Below are 20,810 nucleotides of genomic sequence, written 5' to 3' on the forward strand. Positions count from 1 at the left end.
TCAAAGATGACCTGACTGACCCCCCTGTGATCTTAGAAAACACTTTGTGGCCTTGATGCATTCATACAGGGATTGTAACCAAAATAAAAATCCCACAAATGGTTAATGTTTAATATAAATGTGGGATGTAATGTGAAACTAGTCTGAGTGGTGGAGGCAGACGACCTTGAGGCTGTAATTCTAGTGTCAAACCTAAATACCCAACTCTTTCCAGTGGAGAGGAAGTTCACAGAAACATGTGCTTTATGGTCTTTAAAGCGACTACTGGGTAAAATCCACTCACCTACTGTACTCTTGAACTAATCAAAACTTAGATAACAAATGAAACTAATCATTAAATTCACACAAAATATATTTTGGCCTCCTGAAAACTAAGAAGTCATCCATCAAAACAAGTTCCCTGAAGCTGAATTAGCTTCCACAGGTTATAAGAGCCAATCAAAACTGAGATAAGACTGTTTTTATAAAAGCACTTTTTTATTGATTAAGTGATGCTGTCACTGCTTCAGCTGCTAAAAGAAAAAAAAGTCACATAACAAAGTGCGATAACAACTTTTACGATCATGTTAATGGGCAGACGAAGCCAAACCGCCATTATTATGTTTTCTGGAAAATGACATTTACACGAAAACAGAGCTTTTTACAGACTAAACCATAATTACATGTGGTACCATACATTTTCCTTATAGCTGGTCTTGTGGTTTGTCCCAGGTTGTTGTTGTTGATGTTTACCGTTACACTCGCAGTGTTACAGCATGTGAAGAGTTAAAGAGAAGAGAAGGAGGAGGAGGAGGAGAGGGGGGAGAGAGAGAAAGAAAGAAAGAGCAAAAGCAGACCAGAGATACTTGTGGTGAGAGGAGGAGTGGTTTGAGACTGAAGCCTCATAAAAAGAATAATTTTGCAATGGGTGAGGAAATAAGGGGAGAGGGGGGAAGTGTGTGGGGGGAGGGAGGGAAAGAGGGGAGGGGGGTGCATGCACTAGAGGTTTTTTGGTAAAAATGTGCAGAGGGAAAAATATTCTCGATCTCCCCCCTCTCACTTCTCCTTTCTCACTTCTTTTTCTTACAGTTTCCCACACTTTTGCTTGTAATTAATTTTAAAGAGGGACAGCATAAACTTCTTTTTTTTTTTCATAAAACTCAACACACATATACTATATAAACACACATACAGTTTACACACATGCATGCTGCTGCAGCCCCGGCCTGCGTGGCGGTGGCCAAGAGGCTCAGATGTTTCAAGAATACCAGATGCTCAGCTGGAACGCACTTCTCTGAAAAATGTGACCGTTCAATCACTTTTTCCGACTCCTTCCTCAACACATGACTGTTGGCTGCGTGTCCAAAACAACCAGCGGTGTAACTGCATCCAGACGCAGGCACAGGCAGGCTCCATCTGTGGCCCTGCAGCAGCAGCTGAACCACCCCACACCCCACACCCCACACCCTGCTACCCCTACCCTCCCCGGTCTGCCCTGGACGTCAGGATGTGAAGATTTGTCACACATCACACCACATCTCTTTGTTTCCTTTCTTTGTCTGTGGTGATGATATCACTTCAACATGGAGGTCAGGACCATAAGAGGTCAGCTACTTCTGAAAACCTTTTTTGAAAATAAAATCTTGGGAGTTAAATTAAGCTAAGCTAAACTAAGTTAAGTTAAATTAAGTTAAGTTAGGTTAAGTCAAGATAAGTTAAGTCAAGATTAGTCCTGCAAAAAGAGTCTTTATTTACACTTATCTTACAACAGCAAACTTTATCATCATATCATCAGCACTATTCAGCTGACATTAGTTTGGTGTGTTTTTTGTTCTTTATAATCTTAATTATTGTTTTAATAGGTGAAAATGATTCCTGTAAATATGTTATCTACTGCAATATACAGTACATAACAGTGTAAAGGAAGGTTGTTGTACAGGTAACAACTTTTGAGGGTCCAAATTAGTGTTAAACAATGACATAAAGTAAATATCCATAATATCCATTTAAAAAAAACTCACTTATTTGGGAAGTGTAACTTTTGAGGGACATTTTATTCTCCAGAGCAGAAACATGTTGGAGGAAAAGAAGCGAAAAAGAGAAGTGTGAAAAAAATGGCAGATGTTGACCTGATGTAAGATGATGTCATTACCACAATTAATAACTATGTTTCCAAACACTTTTCCAGTTTTGACAAATGGCTGCAGCTCGTTACGATGTCGACACAACATGGTGTTATAGTTTGCAGATACGAGCTGCCTGCCAGAGTTCAGGACGTGAGGAAGATTACAGCGCTGTGATGATGAGTCTCGCTGAGCCAGAGCCACTCAAGTCTAAACTGAGGCTTGGATTCAGATGATAGTTATGTGAAAAGTGCCAAAATTAAAACAATTTTAACGTCCAAAGTGTCGACGTTTTAAAAACAAAGACAGACTGTGATGTTCTCAGCTCGTCCACAGTGTTAGTAAATGTTTATACGGAGCTTATTGAAGCTAAATGAGGGGATTAAAGTAGAGGCACACTTCAGTGTTGAGTCAATAACAAGTCACTGACTTTAATATACTGTGATTTTTCTCCTATTCCCTTTTCTCCCTTGCAAATTCAATATCTAAATGTGGTTATGTTGAATATTTTACCTTTATTTGAAGTATGAATGTGTGTGTGAGAGAGAGAGAAGCACTGAAAAAGAAGTGTTTTGACTGTTTGTAGAAAATAGTTTAATTTCACTTTATCTACTGAAATACAAAAGTGAAGAGAGGCAGAAAAAAAAATCTCATTGCATTTTATTGATATGATCATCATTATAAATATCATTACCATTATCATTGTTATTTATTAATTAAATCAATTCACCTTCAATTTTGATTTGAGTAAAAAAAGAAAAGAAAAAAAAGACAGAAAACAGTGAGCACCATCCGTGTCAAAGTTCATAAATAGCATTGCTTGTTATTCTGTGCCAACGTCGGCATAATTTCGGGTGTTTCGGTACAAAAAGAAACTCCCCTGAACTCACATTAACCCTCTGATCTGATCTAATTCACCACACGAGTGTAAACTGGGATTCATTATTTCCACCATTGTCATGTTATGCCTCTGTCCAGCAGGACTCCAAATGACAACGTACAAAAAAGAAGAAAAAAAAAAAAGTCATTATAACTTTAACCAGGAGAACAATAATAACAATAACCATACTTATAATAACAACAGAATTCCCATAACAACAATGATAATAATTACAAATTGCACCATATTGTTGGAAGCTGTACCGCTCACTGTACATTTGGACAAGCAGCCCTGCTCGCGTTCAACAAGAAATGTACTGGAATGTTTCATCATGTTAAACCGAAAACAAAAAATTAAAAACAAAAAAACAAAACAAACTTAAAAAAATAAAACAAAACAAAAATAAACACATTTCCCATCTGACTGCTTGCACTGAAAGTAGAAGTTTTTATTTTTATTACCTGCACTGTTTAAGTATCTGCAGCAGCCTCATGTAAAGTCTGACTTAAGTCTGGTTTAACAAATCACATCAATACTCAAACTAATACTTTGCATTAGGGACGTGCTGGTTAAATCCATCCAAATGTAATTAGGATGCAGAGTAACGATGATAATAACAACAAAAAACTGAACATGGTCGTCTTTGGTTTATTAGCAGAGCTGGGTCATGTGATAAGATGTTCTTTAATAGTGCTGAAGAACAAAACAAGACTCAATTTGAGATATTTGAACATTTTTCCCTTTTTTTTTTTTGCATCAACATATAAAAAAATGCTTTAAATGTTACATGTTGTGCCGTCTGTCAGATACATGTGATTGAAATCTGGGTCTGAGGTTTGATACTCAGCTCTGCTTTTAGTGGTAGAAAGAAAAAAAATCAAACAAATACATGGCTGAACTTTATATTGAAACCAAAACTCCCTTTCACCCTTTCAAAATAAAACCCAATTCCAGAGACAATTTCTGAAAACACAGATTTTGTAAAGAGACATGTCTGTTTTTTTTCGTTGTTGTTGTGGGGGAAGGGGGGGTAACGAACCAATGAATCAGACAGCAGTTCAGCTGGAGTCGTCCTGTTGGAGCAGAGGGAGGAGGAAGGAAACAGGGATGTTTTCTTTTCTTTGTGTGTTTTTTCTCTTTTTTTTTCTCCAATACCTTGGATGTGAGGGAGGAGAGGCCGGAGGGGGAAGTCGATGATGAAGATGAGTCTTTGTGTAGTTCCCTTCTCTTCTAAGCGAGACCGTGGGTATGTTCTTTTAATCTCTGAACACAGATCAGTACATGTAAATAGTTAAAATACAAATACACATTTTCCTGATTTCAGTTTCTAGGGCCTTTCTCTCTTTCGTGGCACATTACAAACCACCCAAAACTTTTAAACACATCGTCCCGTTCCTATCCCCCACTTCTTCTTATTCTTCTTTCCTCCTCTTCTTCCAGTTTCCATCTTCACCCGGCCCTCGTTCTCTCTCTCTCTCTCCGTCTCTCCATCTCTCTCTCTGTCTCCCCGTCTCGTTCTGTCCCTCTGCGGCAGTCTGTCAATCGCCCATCGCTCCCCGTCTCTACACCTTGTCCAGGAGGGATCTCTGGCAGTAGAGGAGGCGTCGGGGCGTGCCGTACTTCCTGAAGAACAAAAGCGCTCCCAGCGTGATCACCACCAGCACCAGGAGCAGGAGGGGGATCACCACGGCGATCGGCCCGGCGCCGCTCTGCGACTCGTCCACCTCGATGATGATCACCTCTTCCCGGCCCTTCTTGGGCTCCTCGCTCTCGCAGCCCATCCAGTCCCTGAGCACGGACTTGGGGTAGCCGGACTCCACCTTCATGTACTGGTTATTGAACTTCCAGTACTTGTTGGCTTTGTAGAAATACGTGTACGCTGAGGAGGACGGAGAGAAGGAAGACCACTGGTTAGTTTTCTGAGTTTTTCCACTTATTTTCATTGTCAGCCCATCTGCTTTTACTGTCCTGTCTCAGAAATACCAGAAAGTTGTGAGAAAAAATCAAAATGCAGCATCTTGTAAGTGCCAGAATTTGAAAATATCCCATCTATTATTACTAACAACAAAGAAATCCACACTTAAAACCAAAAATCTTCAGAAATCTTTGCACTTAAACTATTGATTAATAATCAAAATAGTTGTCAGTTCATTTTAAGTCAATAACCGACTCATTGTTTCAGCTCTAAATCGTCCAAACTCTCTGTTTAAAGACGCAGAAAACTCACATCCGTCTTCACTCATGATGGCGGCCTTGATGTTGTCCGGCGCTCCGCTCCACGTGCTGATGGGCTTCGGGTAGCCGCTGTCCACGGTGCGGGTCTGCTCGTTGAACCTGTAGTACCTGACACACACACACACACAACTGTTACACATCTACACCAAAAGAAACCAGCTGAAACAACTAATTAATAGTCAATTACACATAAATTGGCTCAGTATATTTCAAATTAGCCAAAACTGCAGAAAGACAGAAAATTTAATGGAAACCAAATGAGGTTTTTTCTGTTTATCTACCAAAATTCAACATGAACATTCATTTGCAATTCAAATTATAAATGGAAATGTACAAGAAATTATATAACAATGATGATACATGTTTATTCTAATGATATTGTTTATCCCTTTCTATTGTTTCTATATATATTTTATACTGTTTTGCACTTTTTCTGATGCTCTTTACATTTTTCTTGAATCTGGTTTTAAAACACTTTGTTAAGAAAAGTGCTAGATTCAAGTAAATAAAGTAATATTACTATCATGATTGATTTTTTGGTGTCATCACGTCTAAACTCACTTGGAGCCTCTGAAGAAGTACGTCTGTCCCGTGGGTGTGTAGAAGAGAGCAGCGTCCAGCTTGTCCTTGGGGAGGCCGGTGCCCATCTCCGTCAGGCTCTGGGGGGAGTTCTTGTCCATGGTGGACTCACTGAAAACCCAGTACCTGTCGCCTGGAGACAAAAGGAGGAGACAAACAAAATAAAAATAACAAAGATGAGAGGAGTGAAGACAGACAACAAAACAGGAAATCTCATCAGCTGCTTTCAGTCTCGTCTCACACCCACACCTACACCTACCCTTGAAGAAGACAAATTTGCCATCGTCCCTCTCGTAGGCGGCGTTGATGTTTGACGGAAGTCCTTTCCAGAAGTGACCGATGGCCATGGGGTAACCTGGCAACACCTTGTTGTTACGCACACGCCAGAACCACTTATCCTATAAAACACACACACACACAGGTGGATTAGAGCTACAGAAGAATATAATCCAAGACATTTAGAGCTGGATCAGTGCAAAGAAGTCAATTTTAATGCTGTTTTTGAATAAACATTATAGCATATTGCTGCTTCTCTCTATTTTATATCAAAGCAAATTTAATATTTTTGGGATTTGTGGCATAGATTGGGACATTATAAACAGACAAAGATAGATAAGATCAGATACACAATCATTGATAATGTAGGATATCCCTATTCGGGGGATGTGAGAATAGGAGAAGGTGCAATAGGTAAAATGACTGTATATTGTATGTTTCTTTTTGTGTGTGTTTTATGTATTTTAATGTTTCAATGACTTGTTTGCACTGTAGGAGATGCACGTCAATTACGTTGTTGTGGAAATGACAATGACAATAAAGTTTCTATCTATATATTTAAAGCCCTCGTGTGTAGCTATAACTGGAAACAATAATGAAAAGGTTAATGTGCCAGAATTAGCTCAGGTCAGTCCAGCGGCGGCGGCAGCAGCAGCACAACTCAGCTCTGTCCTATAGATATTTACAGTTTGGTCTCTGAGTACATTTCAGAAAAAAAAAGAAAAAAAAAAAGTTCTCCTGTACCTTAAATACAAACTTTTCCCCTCTGAGGACAGCGATGGTGTCAAAGTGTCCCTCACAGATGTCTGGGCCGTGATCGGGCTTGGTGGGGGTGGAGGGCTTGGTGGGTCTGGGAGGGGGCGGCGGACCCCCGGACTTGGTTCCTGTGGTCAAGGTGTCGAGTGAGAGAGAGAAGTGAGAGGTGGAAACCAACCAACGCATTTCACATGAAGCTTTTTTTAATCGTTTACCTCAGATCTTTTATTGCACTCAGGTCATTTGGACGTCAAGGTTTTAGGGACTTTTTTTTTTTTCTTTTTACCTTGCTTGATTTCCAAATGTTTTAAAGGTGTATATAACATTAGTTACATGTGGGTGTGTGGTTATAAATATGTGTGTGAGTGGTTATTAGAGGAGGGTGAGGATGGGGATGGTTGGACTGTTGTCTATGTATATGTGCTTGTGTTTGAATGTGTGGGAGAGTAATCTGAATGTGCATCTTCATGTCTTGTCGCTCTTGTTCCCTGTTTTGTTAGTTTGTTTTGCCTACTTTTACATCACATTTCAACAGTTCAATTTTAATGTTGTTATCTTTTCATCTGTTCTTACAGATTAGTCAATGCTGCTATAACCTGGCTCAAGACGTCTTTTCTTGTCCTACAAGATAATGTTTATTTGTGCATTGTCCTGTGTTAAATAAATAAATTCATATTCCTATATTTTCTCCATAATAAAGGATGTAACTAAGCCATTAATCGCAGCCATTTGTCCTGTTTTTTTCAGGAGAACAACCCACCATAAACTGCCTGGATGCCTCTGCGGTCGTCGTCCGGGAGCTGGAAGTTCTCGGTGTCGAACCACTGGTAGAACGGCGCCATGATGGCCGAGGGGTTGTTGGAGTGCTCCAGACCCAGAGCGTGACCCAGCTCATGGACGGCGACCAGGAAGACGTCGTTACCTTCAGAAAAGGGAGCAGGAGACGGAGAAGATTCAGCTCGGTCTGTTTTAGTTTGATGTCTGATCAGTCGTCCTGTCGTCTCTCCTGTCTCTTACCTCCCTGGTCGACGCTGCCGGTCGTCCAAGGCTCGGCGAGGTCGAAGTGCGTGTCTCCTCCGATGCCCTGTCCGGGGAAGTAAGCGTGAGCCAGGAAGCCGCCCTCGCCGTCGAACGGTGTGCTGTCTCCGTGGAAACCCTCGGAGAAGGAGAGCATGATGTCGGCGTACTTGTCGACCTTCCCTCTGATCTGGCTGAAGGGGATTTCTCTGAAGGTGAGCGGGATCGCGCTCTCCCAGACCTTGAAGGCCTTTCTGATGGCTTCGTACGTGGCTCGCTCTCCGACCTTGGGGGTGTAGTTCTCTATGCTGTGGTGCAGAGACAGAGACAGAGGCAGAGGCAGAGGCAGAGGCAGAGGCAGAGGCAGAGACAGAGGCAGAGACAGAGACAGAGACAGAGGCAGAGGCAGAGGCAGAGGCAGAGGCAGAGACAGAGACAGAGACAGAGGCAGAGGCAGAGGCAGAGACAGAGACAGAGGCAGAGGCAGAGGCAGAGACAGAGGCAGAGGCAGAGGCAGAGGCAGAGGCAGAGGCAGAGGCAGAGGCAGAGGCAGAGGCAGAGGCAGAGGCAGAGGCAGAGGCAGAGACAGAGACAGAGGCAGAGGCAGAGGCAGAGGCAGAGACAGAGACAGAGGCAGAGGCAGAGGCAGAGACAGAGACAGAGGCAGAGGCAGAGGCAGAGGCAGAGGCAGAGGCAGAGGCAGAGGCAGAGGCAGAGGCAGAGTCAGAGTCAGAGTCAGAGGCAGAGGCAGAGACAGAGGCAGAGGCAGAGGCAGAGGCAGAGGCAGAGGCAGAGGCAGAGGCAGAGACAGAGAGACAGAGGCAGAGACAGAGACACAGAGTCAGTCACTTGGACGTAACAAACTAAAGATAAAAAGTGGGAGTTTGTAGTTGAGGTGTGTTGGACGCTGACCTGAATGTGACCTCAGACTTGTCCCACTTCAGACCCTGGATGGCGTATCTCTTCCTCCTCAGGTTGGTTTTCAGCGCCGGGCCGAACTTGTCAGGGACACCGCACCGCGGCCGGCTCATCGCCCTGGCAACAGCAAAATAACATTCCCCCTTTTCAGCTTCAGCTATGTCAAATATTTAAACACATTTTTTTGAGGATGGCATCCTTGATTTTTTTTTCTAAACTCCTTTAGTTCGTCTTTAAAGGGATAGTTCAACATTTTGGCAAATCGGCCCATTGCCATAATCCCTATAGTCATAGCAGTAGGTTCATTACCTTTAATTGTCGGTGCAAGCTATTTTTAGAGCGGCAGAGCAGAGCCGTGAGCTGCTCAGAGCTACGCTACAGAGGCTAATGGGATTTCTTGGTTTCCCTCATCAAACTCATCAAATACACAATCCAACAACTCCAAAACGCTCTGGTGGACAAGTTGTGACCTGCACATTCACCATGCTAAGAGATAATAACAGAACGTTACGAGACAGAGTTGTTTTCGAGGTAAATACAGAGACTGCTTGCTGAAAAACTGCCCCCGACGGAAATGCACATCAGCTGTTTTGCATGAATTTACCTCTAAAACAACTCTGTCTCGTAACGTTCCGTTATTATCTCATAGCGTGGTGAATGTGCAGGTCACAACTTGTCCACCAGAGCGTTTTGGAGTTGTTGGATTGTGTATTTGATGAGTTTGATGAGGGAAACCAAGAAATCCCATTAGCCTCCGTAGCGTAGCTCTGATCAGCTCACGGCTCTGCTCCACCGTTCTAAAAATAGCTTGCACCGACAATTAAAGGTAACAAACCTACTGCTAAAACTATAGGGATTATGGCAATTTGCCAAAATGTTGAACTATCCCTTTAACCCATTCAATGACCTCCAGACTTTTGAAGCCACCTTTGATATTGACAAAAAATAAGATAAAATCAAATGTGTTATTAAATCAGGACTCACTGTAACGTGTTGGAGTCTATGGAGCCGGTGACAGTCAAACCGTAGAAACTCTGCATGGCTGCTATCGCTGATTCGATGGTCTTTGGCGAGCGGATGGCCTGAGCTCTGCCGTCCCCTGGAGGCAGGTATCCAAACTTCTGCAGCCAAGCCTGAGAGAGAGAGAAGAAAGAGGGAAGATTATGTTTATTTATGTAGATACTGATCTGTTTGAGACACATAGCTCGACACAGTTTCCCTTATCAGTCAGCAGGTACAGCTCTTGTTGTGAGTAAGCCATGAAGGAATTGCAGTCATTTTGGGGGTTTTCACTTTGTACAGTCTAAATGTTTTCACTCAGTCTGTCATTCCACTTTGTTTTAACCAGAATCAGCCTTTTTAAGCCAACTAGACGACCATTTAAATTGTGCAAACAAATGTGTCAGTGCTAATATCAAATATATTCTGCTGAGCTCACATCTTTAAACCACAAATTACACTCTACATGAAAACCTGATGTAAGAAGAATTAACTGTAGTCACCATTGGCATCGTGTCCATCCAAAAATATCTCTTTTTTTTCTCTTTTACGCTGACATAAAAATAACATTTAAATAACAATAACTCAGATTGTTTCAAAAGCTGCAACTTTAACATAAATATCAAACAAGAAAATGGGATATTTCTCTTCTAATGATATGATTATACATGATAATCATGTTTCAAACTAAAAATACTTTGTGTTCTCAAGGAGACATTAGTTCGCCTGGTTGTTGGTTAACAAGCTGCTGAATCACAGACCCAAAAATCAATGAACTGATCAGAAAAATAAAGACAATCATACAAATTCAAACACTTTATGCTGTGTCTAAAACAACCAAAACCAAAGGTCACCTAAATTAAACAGAAATAATCATGGAAAAATGAAGAGGAAATGACATTTAGCTGCTAAAAACAACAACGAAGAACTTGATGGGGTGTTTTGCAACATAATTATGTTGGGGGTTTTTTCTTTTCTGTTTTACTTTGAGTTTCTCCATAGCTCAGACAAGTCTTAGTCAGACTTAGCCAGAAACAACATCTCAGGAAACATCTTAGTCAACAAAAAACACCGAGGAGCTCGGCCACTTGTGTGAACTTGTGGCTCTGTGCCTTCTTCCAGTCAGCCCTGCGAGCCTGTTTGGACCTGCGTCTCTCAGCTCAGACGTGAAATATACAGATTGCTTGGTAAATAAGGGGAGACAAAGGGTGTGAGCGTTTAAGTGGGGTTTTTTTTTCTGTGTGTGTGTGTGTGTTTGCCAAGCTGACTTGTTAACCCGCAGCAGCCAACACACACTGAGGTAACTCAGCGCGTTAAATTTATTGTCCCTCCTCTCCATGTGACTGTGACTGTATCCCATTTACAAACTATTAAAAATAACAACTAACACCAAAATCCTCTCATGTCCCACTGATTTATTCCCGAGCCTGTTCCGGGAAACTTTGTTGTGGGGTCATGAGGCGGGGATGAGAGAGGAACCGAGGGCCAAATAAAACACACAATCTGAAAACACTGATGTCATTTCAGTCACAATGACCCAGAACCCCGTCTAGACTCTGGCAGCCAAAGACAACTGGCGGTCGTGACGCTGGAAAAAGTAACATTTTTAAGCAACGCAGAGGCTCCTCAAAGGGTTTAACATCTTCCTGCCGCTGTCTCTGTCTCTGTCTGTCCTCATGTCAACCAAAAACCACCACTATTTATCTTTACACATGAAAGACCGGCCTATTCTTTCCACTGCTGGTGGCCTAAGTCTTGACACTGCTAAAGGAACAGCTCCACGTTTTACCCACGTGTTAGCGCACAAATGTGTCAGGAGACTGCTCATGATTCTTATTTTAGTTCACATAATTTTCCTTTAAAGCTCAAAAAATAACATTTTACACATTGTGCAACAGCTTCATTGCAAAAATGACACATCTGCAGGAGCCAGGCTAGCTGTTTCTATGTGTTTCCAGACTTTATTGCTAAGCTACGCTAACAGCTTCACAGCGCTACATCCATCCATCCATCCATCTCTCCAGCTGCTTTTTGGAGCAGAACGCATCTTCTAAAAGTGTGTGTTTCCAATTATGCATCCTGTGCACACGCGGAGTTAACGCACATTTTCGTCCCCACCACAAATTAAAGTCGGTGGAATTACCCCGAATTCCTTCGTTAGCGTCATCTAAACCTCAGATATCTCTCTTGTTCCACCACCATTGGAGCTGGTTTTCTACTCAGGCCATTTTTTTTTCCTGAAGGGAGAAGAAGGAAGGAGGAGGGAGGTTTGGGGGGGAGGAAAGGAGGGATGGAAATGTAGAAAACTGGGGGCTACCTGGCCATACAGAGCCTGCCTGCCTGCCTGCGTGCACACACAGCTACTGTTGGTCATGTGGTGGGCAGAGAGGCCGGAGAACAAGGTTCACTTATGAGGACCTGCAGAGAGACGACTGATCCTCCTCCTCCTCCCTCCCCCAGTCTCTCTCTCTCTCCCCCACTCTTCACCATTTCATCAAGATTTCTCTCTGGATTATTTAAGCATCTAGTTAATTTAATTTATCCCCTGACTCTCTCTGTGCTGTGACTGAGTCAACCTGCCTCTTCTTAACGCAACGCCGAACAAATTTGCTTTACTCTGTCTCTCTGCTGAGAGCTGCTAGTGTGTCCTGTGTGGCTCCAGTGTGGTGACGCGTCTGCTTCTATAAAAACACTCCCGTGAAAAAGCCTCCCCCACACCGTCAAGACCTCCACTTCTCTGCCCCTGCTCCCAAACTTACTCCACACACACCACCAGCACCACCACCACCTCCGGTCGGGACGCCAGGTATCCCAGCGTTACGCCCCTCCCTCGCTGGAATTCCCAGCAGCCACCATCAAAGCTTCTATTTATTGAGACTTGTACATGGCCGGTATTGTTGGCCTCGCTACGCAGCCATGTGTGGTCAAAGGCCTGGCTGCTGGTTGGGTAAACACACCCCTGAGTCTGTGCGCAGTGTGTGTGTATGTGTGTGTGTATGTGTATGTGTGTGTGTGTGTGTGTGTGTGTGTGTGTGCAGTGACATGAGGTCTGAATGTATAATGCACAGACAGTGAAACACAACCAGCGTGATGTAAACAGGTTGTTTCGGTGGAGCCGGGTGATGTATACATGGATCCTCTGACCCAACTCTGACCTTACTGCTATGTATGTAGAGCTAAAACTAGTAGTCCAATGGATTTCTTATGATTTTTTTTAACAATTTGTCAATTTTAAGTCGAAAGTATTAAGCGATGTGTTCTTCTTGCTTCTTAAATGCATGAATTTCAGTTTTTTCTTGTCTTTAAATTAAAGAAATTGCATATTTTTGGATTTTGGACCACTGGTTGGACACAACAGGCAAATCTTATGTTTCACTCTGGGCTCTGGAGAAACTATAATGGACTTTTATCACCTTTTTCTAATATTCTTTTCATTTATTAATAAAAAAAAACAATCGACATCTGTCTTCTTCCCACTTTCTGTGCAACAAAGTCAGCTCCTATGCCAGAAAGTCACCTGGACAAAGGTGATTTGATTCAAAACACAGATTTCGGAGCATGTAAACTCAAAATTGAAGCAGATTTCGACATTATACTAAGTTAAACTCTTCAAGATGGGGCTTCAAGGTCAGATGGGCTTACAGCTGTGCAGTTAAAACCAGGTGTTATTGTGTCGTCATTGTGCATCTTCAGTTGGCACAAACAAACTGAAACACAGAGAGACTTGAGCTTTCAGAGCGGCTCCTATAACTTTAGTAATCTTGGTGCAGATGAGGCAATCCAGCATGTCTCAGTGTCTCAACGTCTCAATGTCTCGTGGGCCACATGCTGTATAGCTGCCATCTATTGTCACACAGTCTCACTCACAATCACATGACACACAGTTGCTATTTCCCTATTGTCTGCGCTAGAAATAAAAATCAACCACAGCAACTTCCTGGTTAAAAACAAAAAAAAAAAAGGAAAAAAATCCCCTGTGTTTTTATAGATTTGTGGTCAGATAATAAAACATGACAACATTTACAGGAAGCAAAACTGTCATTGCGTCATAAATGCATCATATGGGTTTGGACTAATTTTGTGCAACATCTACGAATGATCTCATGCTTACTGTATGTTTGCTGTGCATATTCCAGCATGTATACATTTCTCAGTGCAGTAATGTGACTATATGCCAAACTATTTTGTGTCTTGGAAAGACCCGCAGACTTTTTTTAATATTGTAAATCTGTTTTTTCAAGCTCTATAAACGAGTCTTTAAAAAAAAGGAAAAAAAAAAAAAAACTCCTGCAGGGCCGAGGGAAGAAAGAGGAGAGACAGGAGGCTGAAGGACGGGACAGCAGAGGATGATCTAAAGTGCAGAGTTACATTAGAGGAGGAGAGGTAAAGACATTAGAGGGACGAGTGGCAGAAGGAAAGCGAGAGAGAGAAAGAGAGAAGAGAGAGTTAGAGGAGCATGGCTGAATTTAAATTTGAGCGACTGAGTCAGATGTTCCTCTCGCTCGGTGCCAACGGAAAAAACAGAGAATTCAGCTCATGAGGGGCTGAATCTCACATCACCTCCGCTTTCTTGGCTCCTCCGACTCCGTTCGCACTCACACACCCGGCGACGTGTAATATTTTTTCTACATTTACACTTTTACTGGGTCAAACAGGTCAAATAATAACAACCACTGGATGGTTTTATGACAAAAACGTATTAGACCCACGCCTGCCAACAGCACACTGATAAATACTGAGAGAGGAATCAGTCAATGCAGATGACAGGTCTGAAGTACTTGTACTTTACTTGAGTATTTGCAAACTACTGTATAATAAAACTACTGCATATTTCAGAGTGAAAAAGCTACTTAATGGATTAATATTTCATTTACAGGATGTAAAATACTATTATAGGCTAAAACATGCTTATAGAATAAACTGCATAGTCTCTATTTGTGTGTTTCATTTCACTATTTGGACAAAAGGAGATGCCCACAAATAAAACAAAACACACATGCTGCTCAATAATGATCCTTTGTGCGTGATGACCACTGAAGAGCATAATACTGATAAAACTTTGAGCTTTGCCTTGTGTCAATGTTTAACTACAGTCCTTGCTCACATTTTGGTATCGCTTCCTGTCAAAGGCTTGTTGCTGAGCTGAAGGTCAAAGGACCGAGGCCGAGCTTTGCTGCACAGGCCGTGAAGCACTCTCAGGCAAATGTATGGTTTGTGATTTTGTATCACATAAATGGACCTGACTTTTATCCAACAGTTTAATTCACATAAGTGAGTGAATCAAGTATTTAGATCCTCTATTGCCTAATGTAAAACTATTCAGATATGGAGAAAAGTGGCATCAAATTATAGTATGTGAAAGTACTCATTATCATACGTAAATCATCATTAATTATGCACTTATACTGCTCTACAGGGCCTGATCTTGGTGCATAAAGTGTTATAACTGCACATGAGTTGGATCCCATGATGACATCTGAGGCGTCTCCTTGACAACTGCTCATGAAGGCCATGAGATGCAGCTGAAAGCTCCAGAGAAGCTAGTACTATAAGTAGACATTGAGCTGCACTGTGGTCTAGAAACCACAGGTGTCCCCTATTCTGCAGGTAAAATAATAATGTATTAAGTAGAAATTATCTGATGAACATTGTTGTTGTTGTGAAGTTTTATACTACAGTAGAAGTACTGTATAGGCTATACAAGTACTCCACTAACTGTGCTTGAATGCAGTAGGAGTTAAGTGAAAGTGCCTCCAGCTCTGATGTGAACTCGGTCCAAACTATGGCGGAAATGTTTCTTAATCTGGACTCCACTCTCCCTAACTTCACGGTGGAAGGTCTCCCCCTCCTTTGATGTCTCCTTTGTTAACAGGGCGACTACCATTTTTCTTAGCCACAGAGCAGAGATAAGCCACCGCCCCCCCCCCCCCCCCCCCCCCCCACCCCCCTCTGTCCCCTTGAAGTCCACCGGTTCCTCATTATCTCTGATCCAGCTGGCCATCTCATCCCTGAGTGACAGAAAGCCGCCGGCCGGCCGGCCTGTCAGAGCAGCAGCGTGCTCCCCATCCTGAGCAAAAGGCCTCCCTCCGCTTTGATGCCTACATCAACAGCAACTCGGCTCCAGATAAAAACTACAATTGGACCCATGTGTTTTTCTGGGCCAGATGTGCTGCGATCACGAGACATGTGTCTGCAGACGGCAAACGGGAAATCTCCAAAATGTCTTTTAACCAGATATGGAGAGATCCTGTTTTAGAAGAGCCTGTTGTTTTCATTTGCTGCCCACTTCCTCTGTGCTCACAACGACCAACTAAGCATTTTATTTAAGTAAAAAAAAACGTTCGAGGCAAAAGAAAGAGAGAGAGAGAAAAAAAAGGAGAATGAAAACAGATGTTGGGGAAGGTAGATTTTCTTTTTCACTCAGCCTGGATTAGGTGAAGTCAGAGAGGGATGTTCACATGTTGAGCAACACTGACAAACCACTAAATTCCTCTTAAGCCTGTAAAGTTTCTCCCTCTGGTTTCTCAGGGAGGGAACTCCGCTGACGTCCATCAAACATCACTTAATGAAATTTTTTCTTTAATTTTGTCTCCTTTTTACACAAACAGAGGCAGACGCGTCTATCTGCTGATCACAGGCTTCGTATCGAGTCGAGCCCTCAGGTGATGTAATCCTGAGCCCATAATTTAAATCTTATCCTCTGCTGCCATCAGGACCGACTGGGGCGTCTGACAGCATCGCAACACTTCGGCCTGAACCCGCATCAACAGAGGAAGATTTCTATAACTTCTATCTTTCTAACTCTAACTGCAGACACACAACACACAACACACTCTCCCCCTGCAGCTGCTGTGTGTGTTTTTCTTTATGCTGACTTTTTGTTTACAGACAGTTCATCACGGTGTCGGTGAGCCCGCCGCAGGAGGGCAGCGGCCTGCGGCGTCTCGCTCTGACTTATCCACCATGTCTGGCTTGACTCACACGCCAGCAGCTTGTGGTCAGTGACTAAGGTCCTCCTTCACTTCTTCGTGCATCCTGTGTCCTACATAACTTACAACACACACACTTTTTGCATGTTGGTGTGTATGTGTGTGTGTCATTTTTCTTACTCTGAAATAAACTTTTTCTCTGTGAATCAGTTTCCTATGACGGAGAAGAAACACCTCACATCTTCGCTTCCTGCTGCTATGACTGAATCTGACCTCTCTCTGAGGAATGGCCCCACTTCCACTGGTGGTTGTTGTTGTTGTTGATGTTACACTATAGGACAAACAGGGACGCTCAGCTCGGGGATGAAGGAGGACATTTAGAAGCCAACAATCTAAATCAGTGCTCGCAAAACCGCTCATTTACTAAAGCAGCAGCACGAGACCTGATGACAAAATCTGTCGTTGGGATGAGACTTAAAAGCTGCACTTTAGTGTCTCTGCTTGACGCCTCGGGCCTGTAACATCTCCCAGATGGAGCTCCTCCAGTGCAGCTTGTTGTGAAGGCAGCCTGACTTCCCGGCCTCCTGTCTGTGCAGTCTACACCCCCCTCCTCTCCTCCTCCTCTCCTCCTCCTCCCATCCCATACCAACCTCCAATACCTCCCCCCTACCCCCCCTTTTTCTCCCAGAACAAAGCAGCTCAGCTGAGGTTTTCTAAACTGCACACACTGCCCACTGCATGGCTGGATCTCCCCCTCCACCACCACCAACTCAACCTCTTCCTCCTCCTCCTTCTCCTTCAAGAAGCCACTTTTTTTTCTTCCTTTCTCTGGATAAAGTTTCATCTCTTTTAAACAATTCTTCGTGGAGGAAAAAAACAGAGATGAGGAATGTTTGAGGGAGGGAGGATAAACAGGAGGGGAATATAAACAGTTCCTCCCTCGCCACTGAGATTAGAGAAAACCTATTAAACAATACAGATAACAGCAAAACTATAATTTCTTTGAGCTTAAAAAAACACATATAAAATCAGACTGGTGTGAACTTTTTTAACTTTTCTACTGCAGTCTTATAAAAGTGCAGCACTCAGCAGGAACATGTGGTGAAAGAAGAAAAAAAACAACAACTTCAGAAAATGGACACAATGCATTACAGCATGACACACTGCACATACGAACACATACAGTACTATATAGACAGACAGGCATGGTCTCATATGGTGGATGAATGGAAGTTTTTGATGCCACTTACCTCGGCTTTTAGGACGTTTGCAGTGACGGAGGTAAAACCAAAGCAGCAGAGCCCACAGGCCACTGTGAGGAGCTGGGGCAGCATTCTGGTGTCTGCAAAAACTACCGCCCCCCCGGGAAAAAAATTAAGACTAAAAAGTAGAAAAATAAAAATAAAACTAACTCTCTACAACACGAGTCCCGCCGTCCCGACTGTGAACCACCAGGGAGACAGATGAGGGATCAAAACAATGCGGATCGGTGCAGCTTTAAAAAAAGAAAAAAGAAAAAAAAAGAGATAGGCGGCAGAGGAATTAATAATAAAAAAAAGTTTTCAGACACCGCATGAACTCACAAAAGCGAACTCCAGAGCAGAGCTGAGAAGGAAACGCAGGCGACCACCAGCTGCTGCTGCCGCAAACACTCCGCTGCTGTTCACTTCACTAAAGCTTCATAGTTTGTCTTCTTCCTCCTCCTGCTGCTGCTGCTGCTGCTACAGTGGGACTGTCTGTAGAGTGTGTGGACGTGGTCGGAGAGAGAGAGAGGGAGAAAGAGAGAAAGAGAGAGAGAGAGAGGTGGATGGATTTTCCTCTGGGTCCTCCTCCAGATGTGCAGACGTCACTTTTTTCATGTCTGCGTAAAGATTAATGATTCAGATAAGAGCAGAGATGGTGGAATCAGCACTGGGATTTTTATATTTACTCAAGCATACACTGTAAAAAAAAGATATAGTAGGTATATAGTAAAAAAATATTAAATGTGTAAGTCGTTTATGACAGATTTTACTTAGCTGCAGAAGTAGGACTGTCAGAAAAATCTACAAAAAAAAGTATTAACAGTAAAGGTAAAGTAAATTAGGGGAGACCAGGGTTGGTTGGCACACAAATGTGACATCGAAATGATCATCATTTTGAGCTGCACTTATCTGTTAAAACATCAGAAACTCACCCACTTTTTTTTGCTGAGGGCAAAATATCAGTTTTTATTACCAAAAGTAAAAAAAAAAAAAGCCCCCCGCACATAAAGTGTTATAAAATTGTTTTGGATAGAGATATTGGAAATGTGTTACTTCTAGTTTGTAGAGATAGGACTCAGCTACAATTTGATATGAAACTTGAAAGTCTTTGATGAGTGATGTTAACTGGGCAATACCATATGTTAACAGGTAGGCCTACTCAGACCAAATAGCAGAATTCAGGTCTATATGATATGAATTCTGCTATTTGAGTACTTTTACTTTTACTTTGACGTTACGCTCACACCCCCACTTTTTTAATCAGTGTTGTGAATATGGTATAATTTTAACAACATTTCTATTGTGACAATGTCTCATGACACTAATTTTGTGTTTTTTTATACATTGCAAAACCCTAATCTGAAAACTAGAGTTGTGGAGTTGTGTGATGTTGTATTGTTTTGAAAAGATATTTATCTAATATCCTTACATTTCCTCCCAACAAGATGATCCAAGTCACTCTGCGATATGATACATACTTATACTGTATGTATCTAAGCACATCTGGCTGTTAAAACTTTGCCCTCAGCAACTACAATTTCACATAAATGTTCCCACTTCAATCAAACCATGCAATTGAAAGTGTGTTTGACCTTTTCTGTGTAGGACGGTGTTTGTGCAGGTAAGTACAAGTTTCTCTGTGCTCACTTTGGATGTTTAAGGTGTGTACAATACTGAGATGATTATGTGACGTCACAACTTCTTAGGAGCCAATCATGCAGAGAGTGCGATATGGAAACTTGAAACCTCACATGCACTGAGATCGGAGGCAGGAGACATCTGGAGCCCAGCGCTTAAGTGTTTTGAAATGAAAAATATTTGCATATTCAGAGATGGAAGTGGATTTTTCAGGGAGAGAGGAGGAGTTGACCTAGATGTAGCTTTAGGAATTTTTAATGAGGTAACAGAACTTTTTTTTGCGTGTGTGTGGAAAAACTATATCAGACACAAAGTTATTTTCAGGGCAGGAAGATGATGGAAGGAGCATTGAAATATGCTGGAAGAGTCATGAGGCACTGGTACATGTACAAGTGAAGGTGAAGAGTGCTGTTTTGCACAAATGGCTTAATGTAGCCTGTATTGTGGATCAGTGGGTTGAACCCTTCCAGAGGTCACAAGATAAATCTGAAGGGGTCATGGTATGAGTAACAAAGCATGACAAAACTAACATGTTTAGTTAGTTTTGTTATGCTTTTGTCTTTTATTTGCTCTTTTCTTGTAAAATAAGGAAGAAAACCTATAATCTTCTTCCCTCTTCAATCTAACGAGTAGAGTATTTATCTCAAGTGTTCAAAGGAGGAGCACTTTTGCAGATTACCAGAAACAGCTGCATCATAAACAGGAAGGTTACGAAATATATCAGGAATCTTGATAGTTATTTGTGAAGAACTCAGCAAAGCACATGTTTAGATTTCCATCGCTGCTTCCATATGTCTTCAAACATGTGCACTCGGCATCTTTAAGTGAAGAATGTGAATAATTATGCTGCTCACATTTAGAAAAATATACTTATATGAAATCAAAACACAATATGTAAAATGAATAAACACAGAATCTGAATATAAAAGTCATTGAGAAGACCTTGTGACATTTTTTTGTGAATTAAACTAATGTATGACACTGACACCTTGTGTTAAGAAACACACATTTCACTTCTTAGACACCTTTTAAGATATTAACCACAGTTTGTATAAATGTATTAATGTGTAGTGTTTTAAATAGGAATAAAATTGGGTCTAAAATATTTGACTATAAGTAAAATTATGTACATTTTTATGAATGAAAAGAACAACAGCAACACACAATTCGACATCGCAAGCCCCGCCCCTTCTGCGTCACGACCTCAAACACACGGAAGTAGCTCAGAACTTGTCAA

At 42.1% G+C, this 20,810-nt stretch overlaps 1 protein-coding gene across 2 annotated transcripts; it reads right to left on the bottom strand.

Annotated features, from left to right (window-relative positions):
• Positions 1-2,714: 2,714 nt before the first annotated feature.
• On the bottom strand, positions 2,715-18,399 carry mmp14a (matrix metallopeptidase 14a (membrane-inserted)). 2 transcript variants are annotated; one of them, XM_083993229.1, is made up of 10 exons: positions 17,166-17,301; positions 9,748-9,896; positions 8,758-8,880; positions 7,846-8,153; positions 7,589-7,750; positions 6,817-6,956; positions 6,056-6,194; positions 5,779-5,929; positions 5,210-5,325; positions 2,715-4,861 (listed from the first exon to the last, which is right to left on the bottom strand). In XM_083993229.1, exons 2-10 carry the CDS (start codon positions 9,801-9,803, stop codon positions 4,545-4,547), a joined length of 1,512 nt encoding a protein of 503 aa, XP_083849355.1. In that variant the 5' UTR covers positions 9,804-9,896; positions 17,166-17,301; the 3' UTR covers positions 2,715-4,544. The 2 variants fall into 2 exon arrangements, with proteins under 2 accessions (XP_083849355.1, XP_083849354.1); XM_083993228.1 differs by lacking the exon at positions 17,166-17,301 and adding an exon at positions 17,942-18,399 and having other exon boundaries at positions 2,716-4,861.
• Positions 18,400-20,810: the final 2,411 nt, after the last annotated feature.

This window comes from Trachurus trachurus, assembly GCF_905171665.1.
Source record: "Trachurus trachurus genome assembly, chromosome: 18".
Lineage (NCBI taxonomy): Eukaryota > Metazoa > Chordata > Actinopteri > Carangiformes > Carangidae > Trachurus > Trachurus trachurus.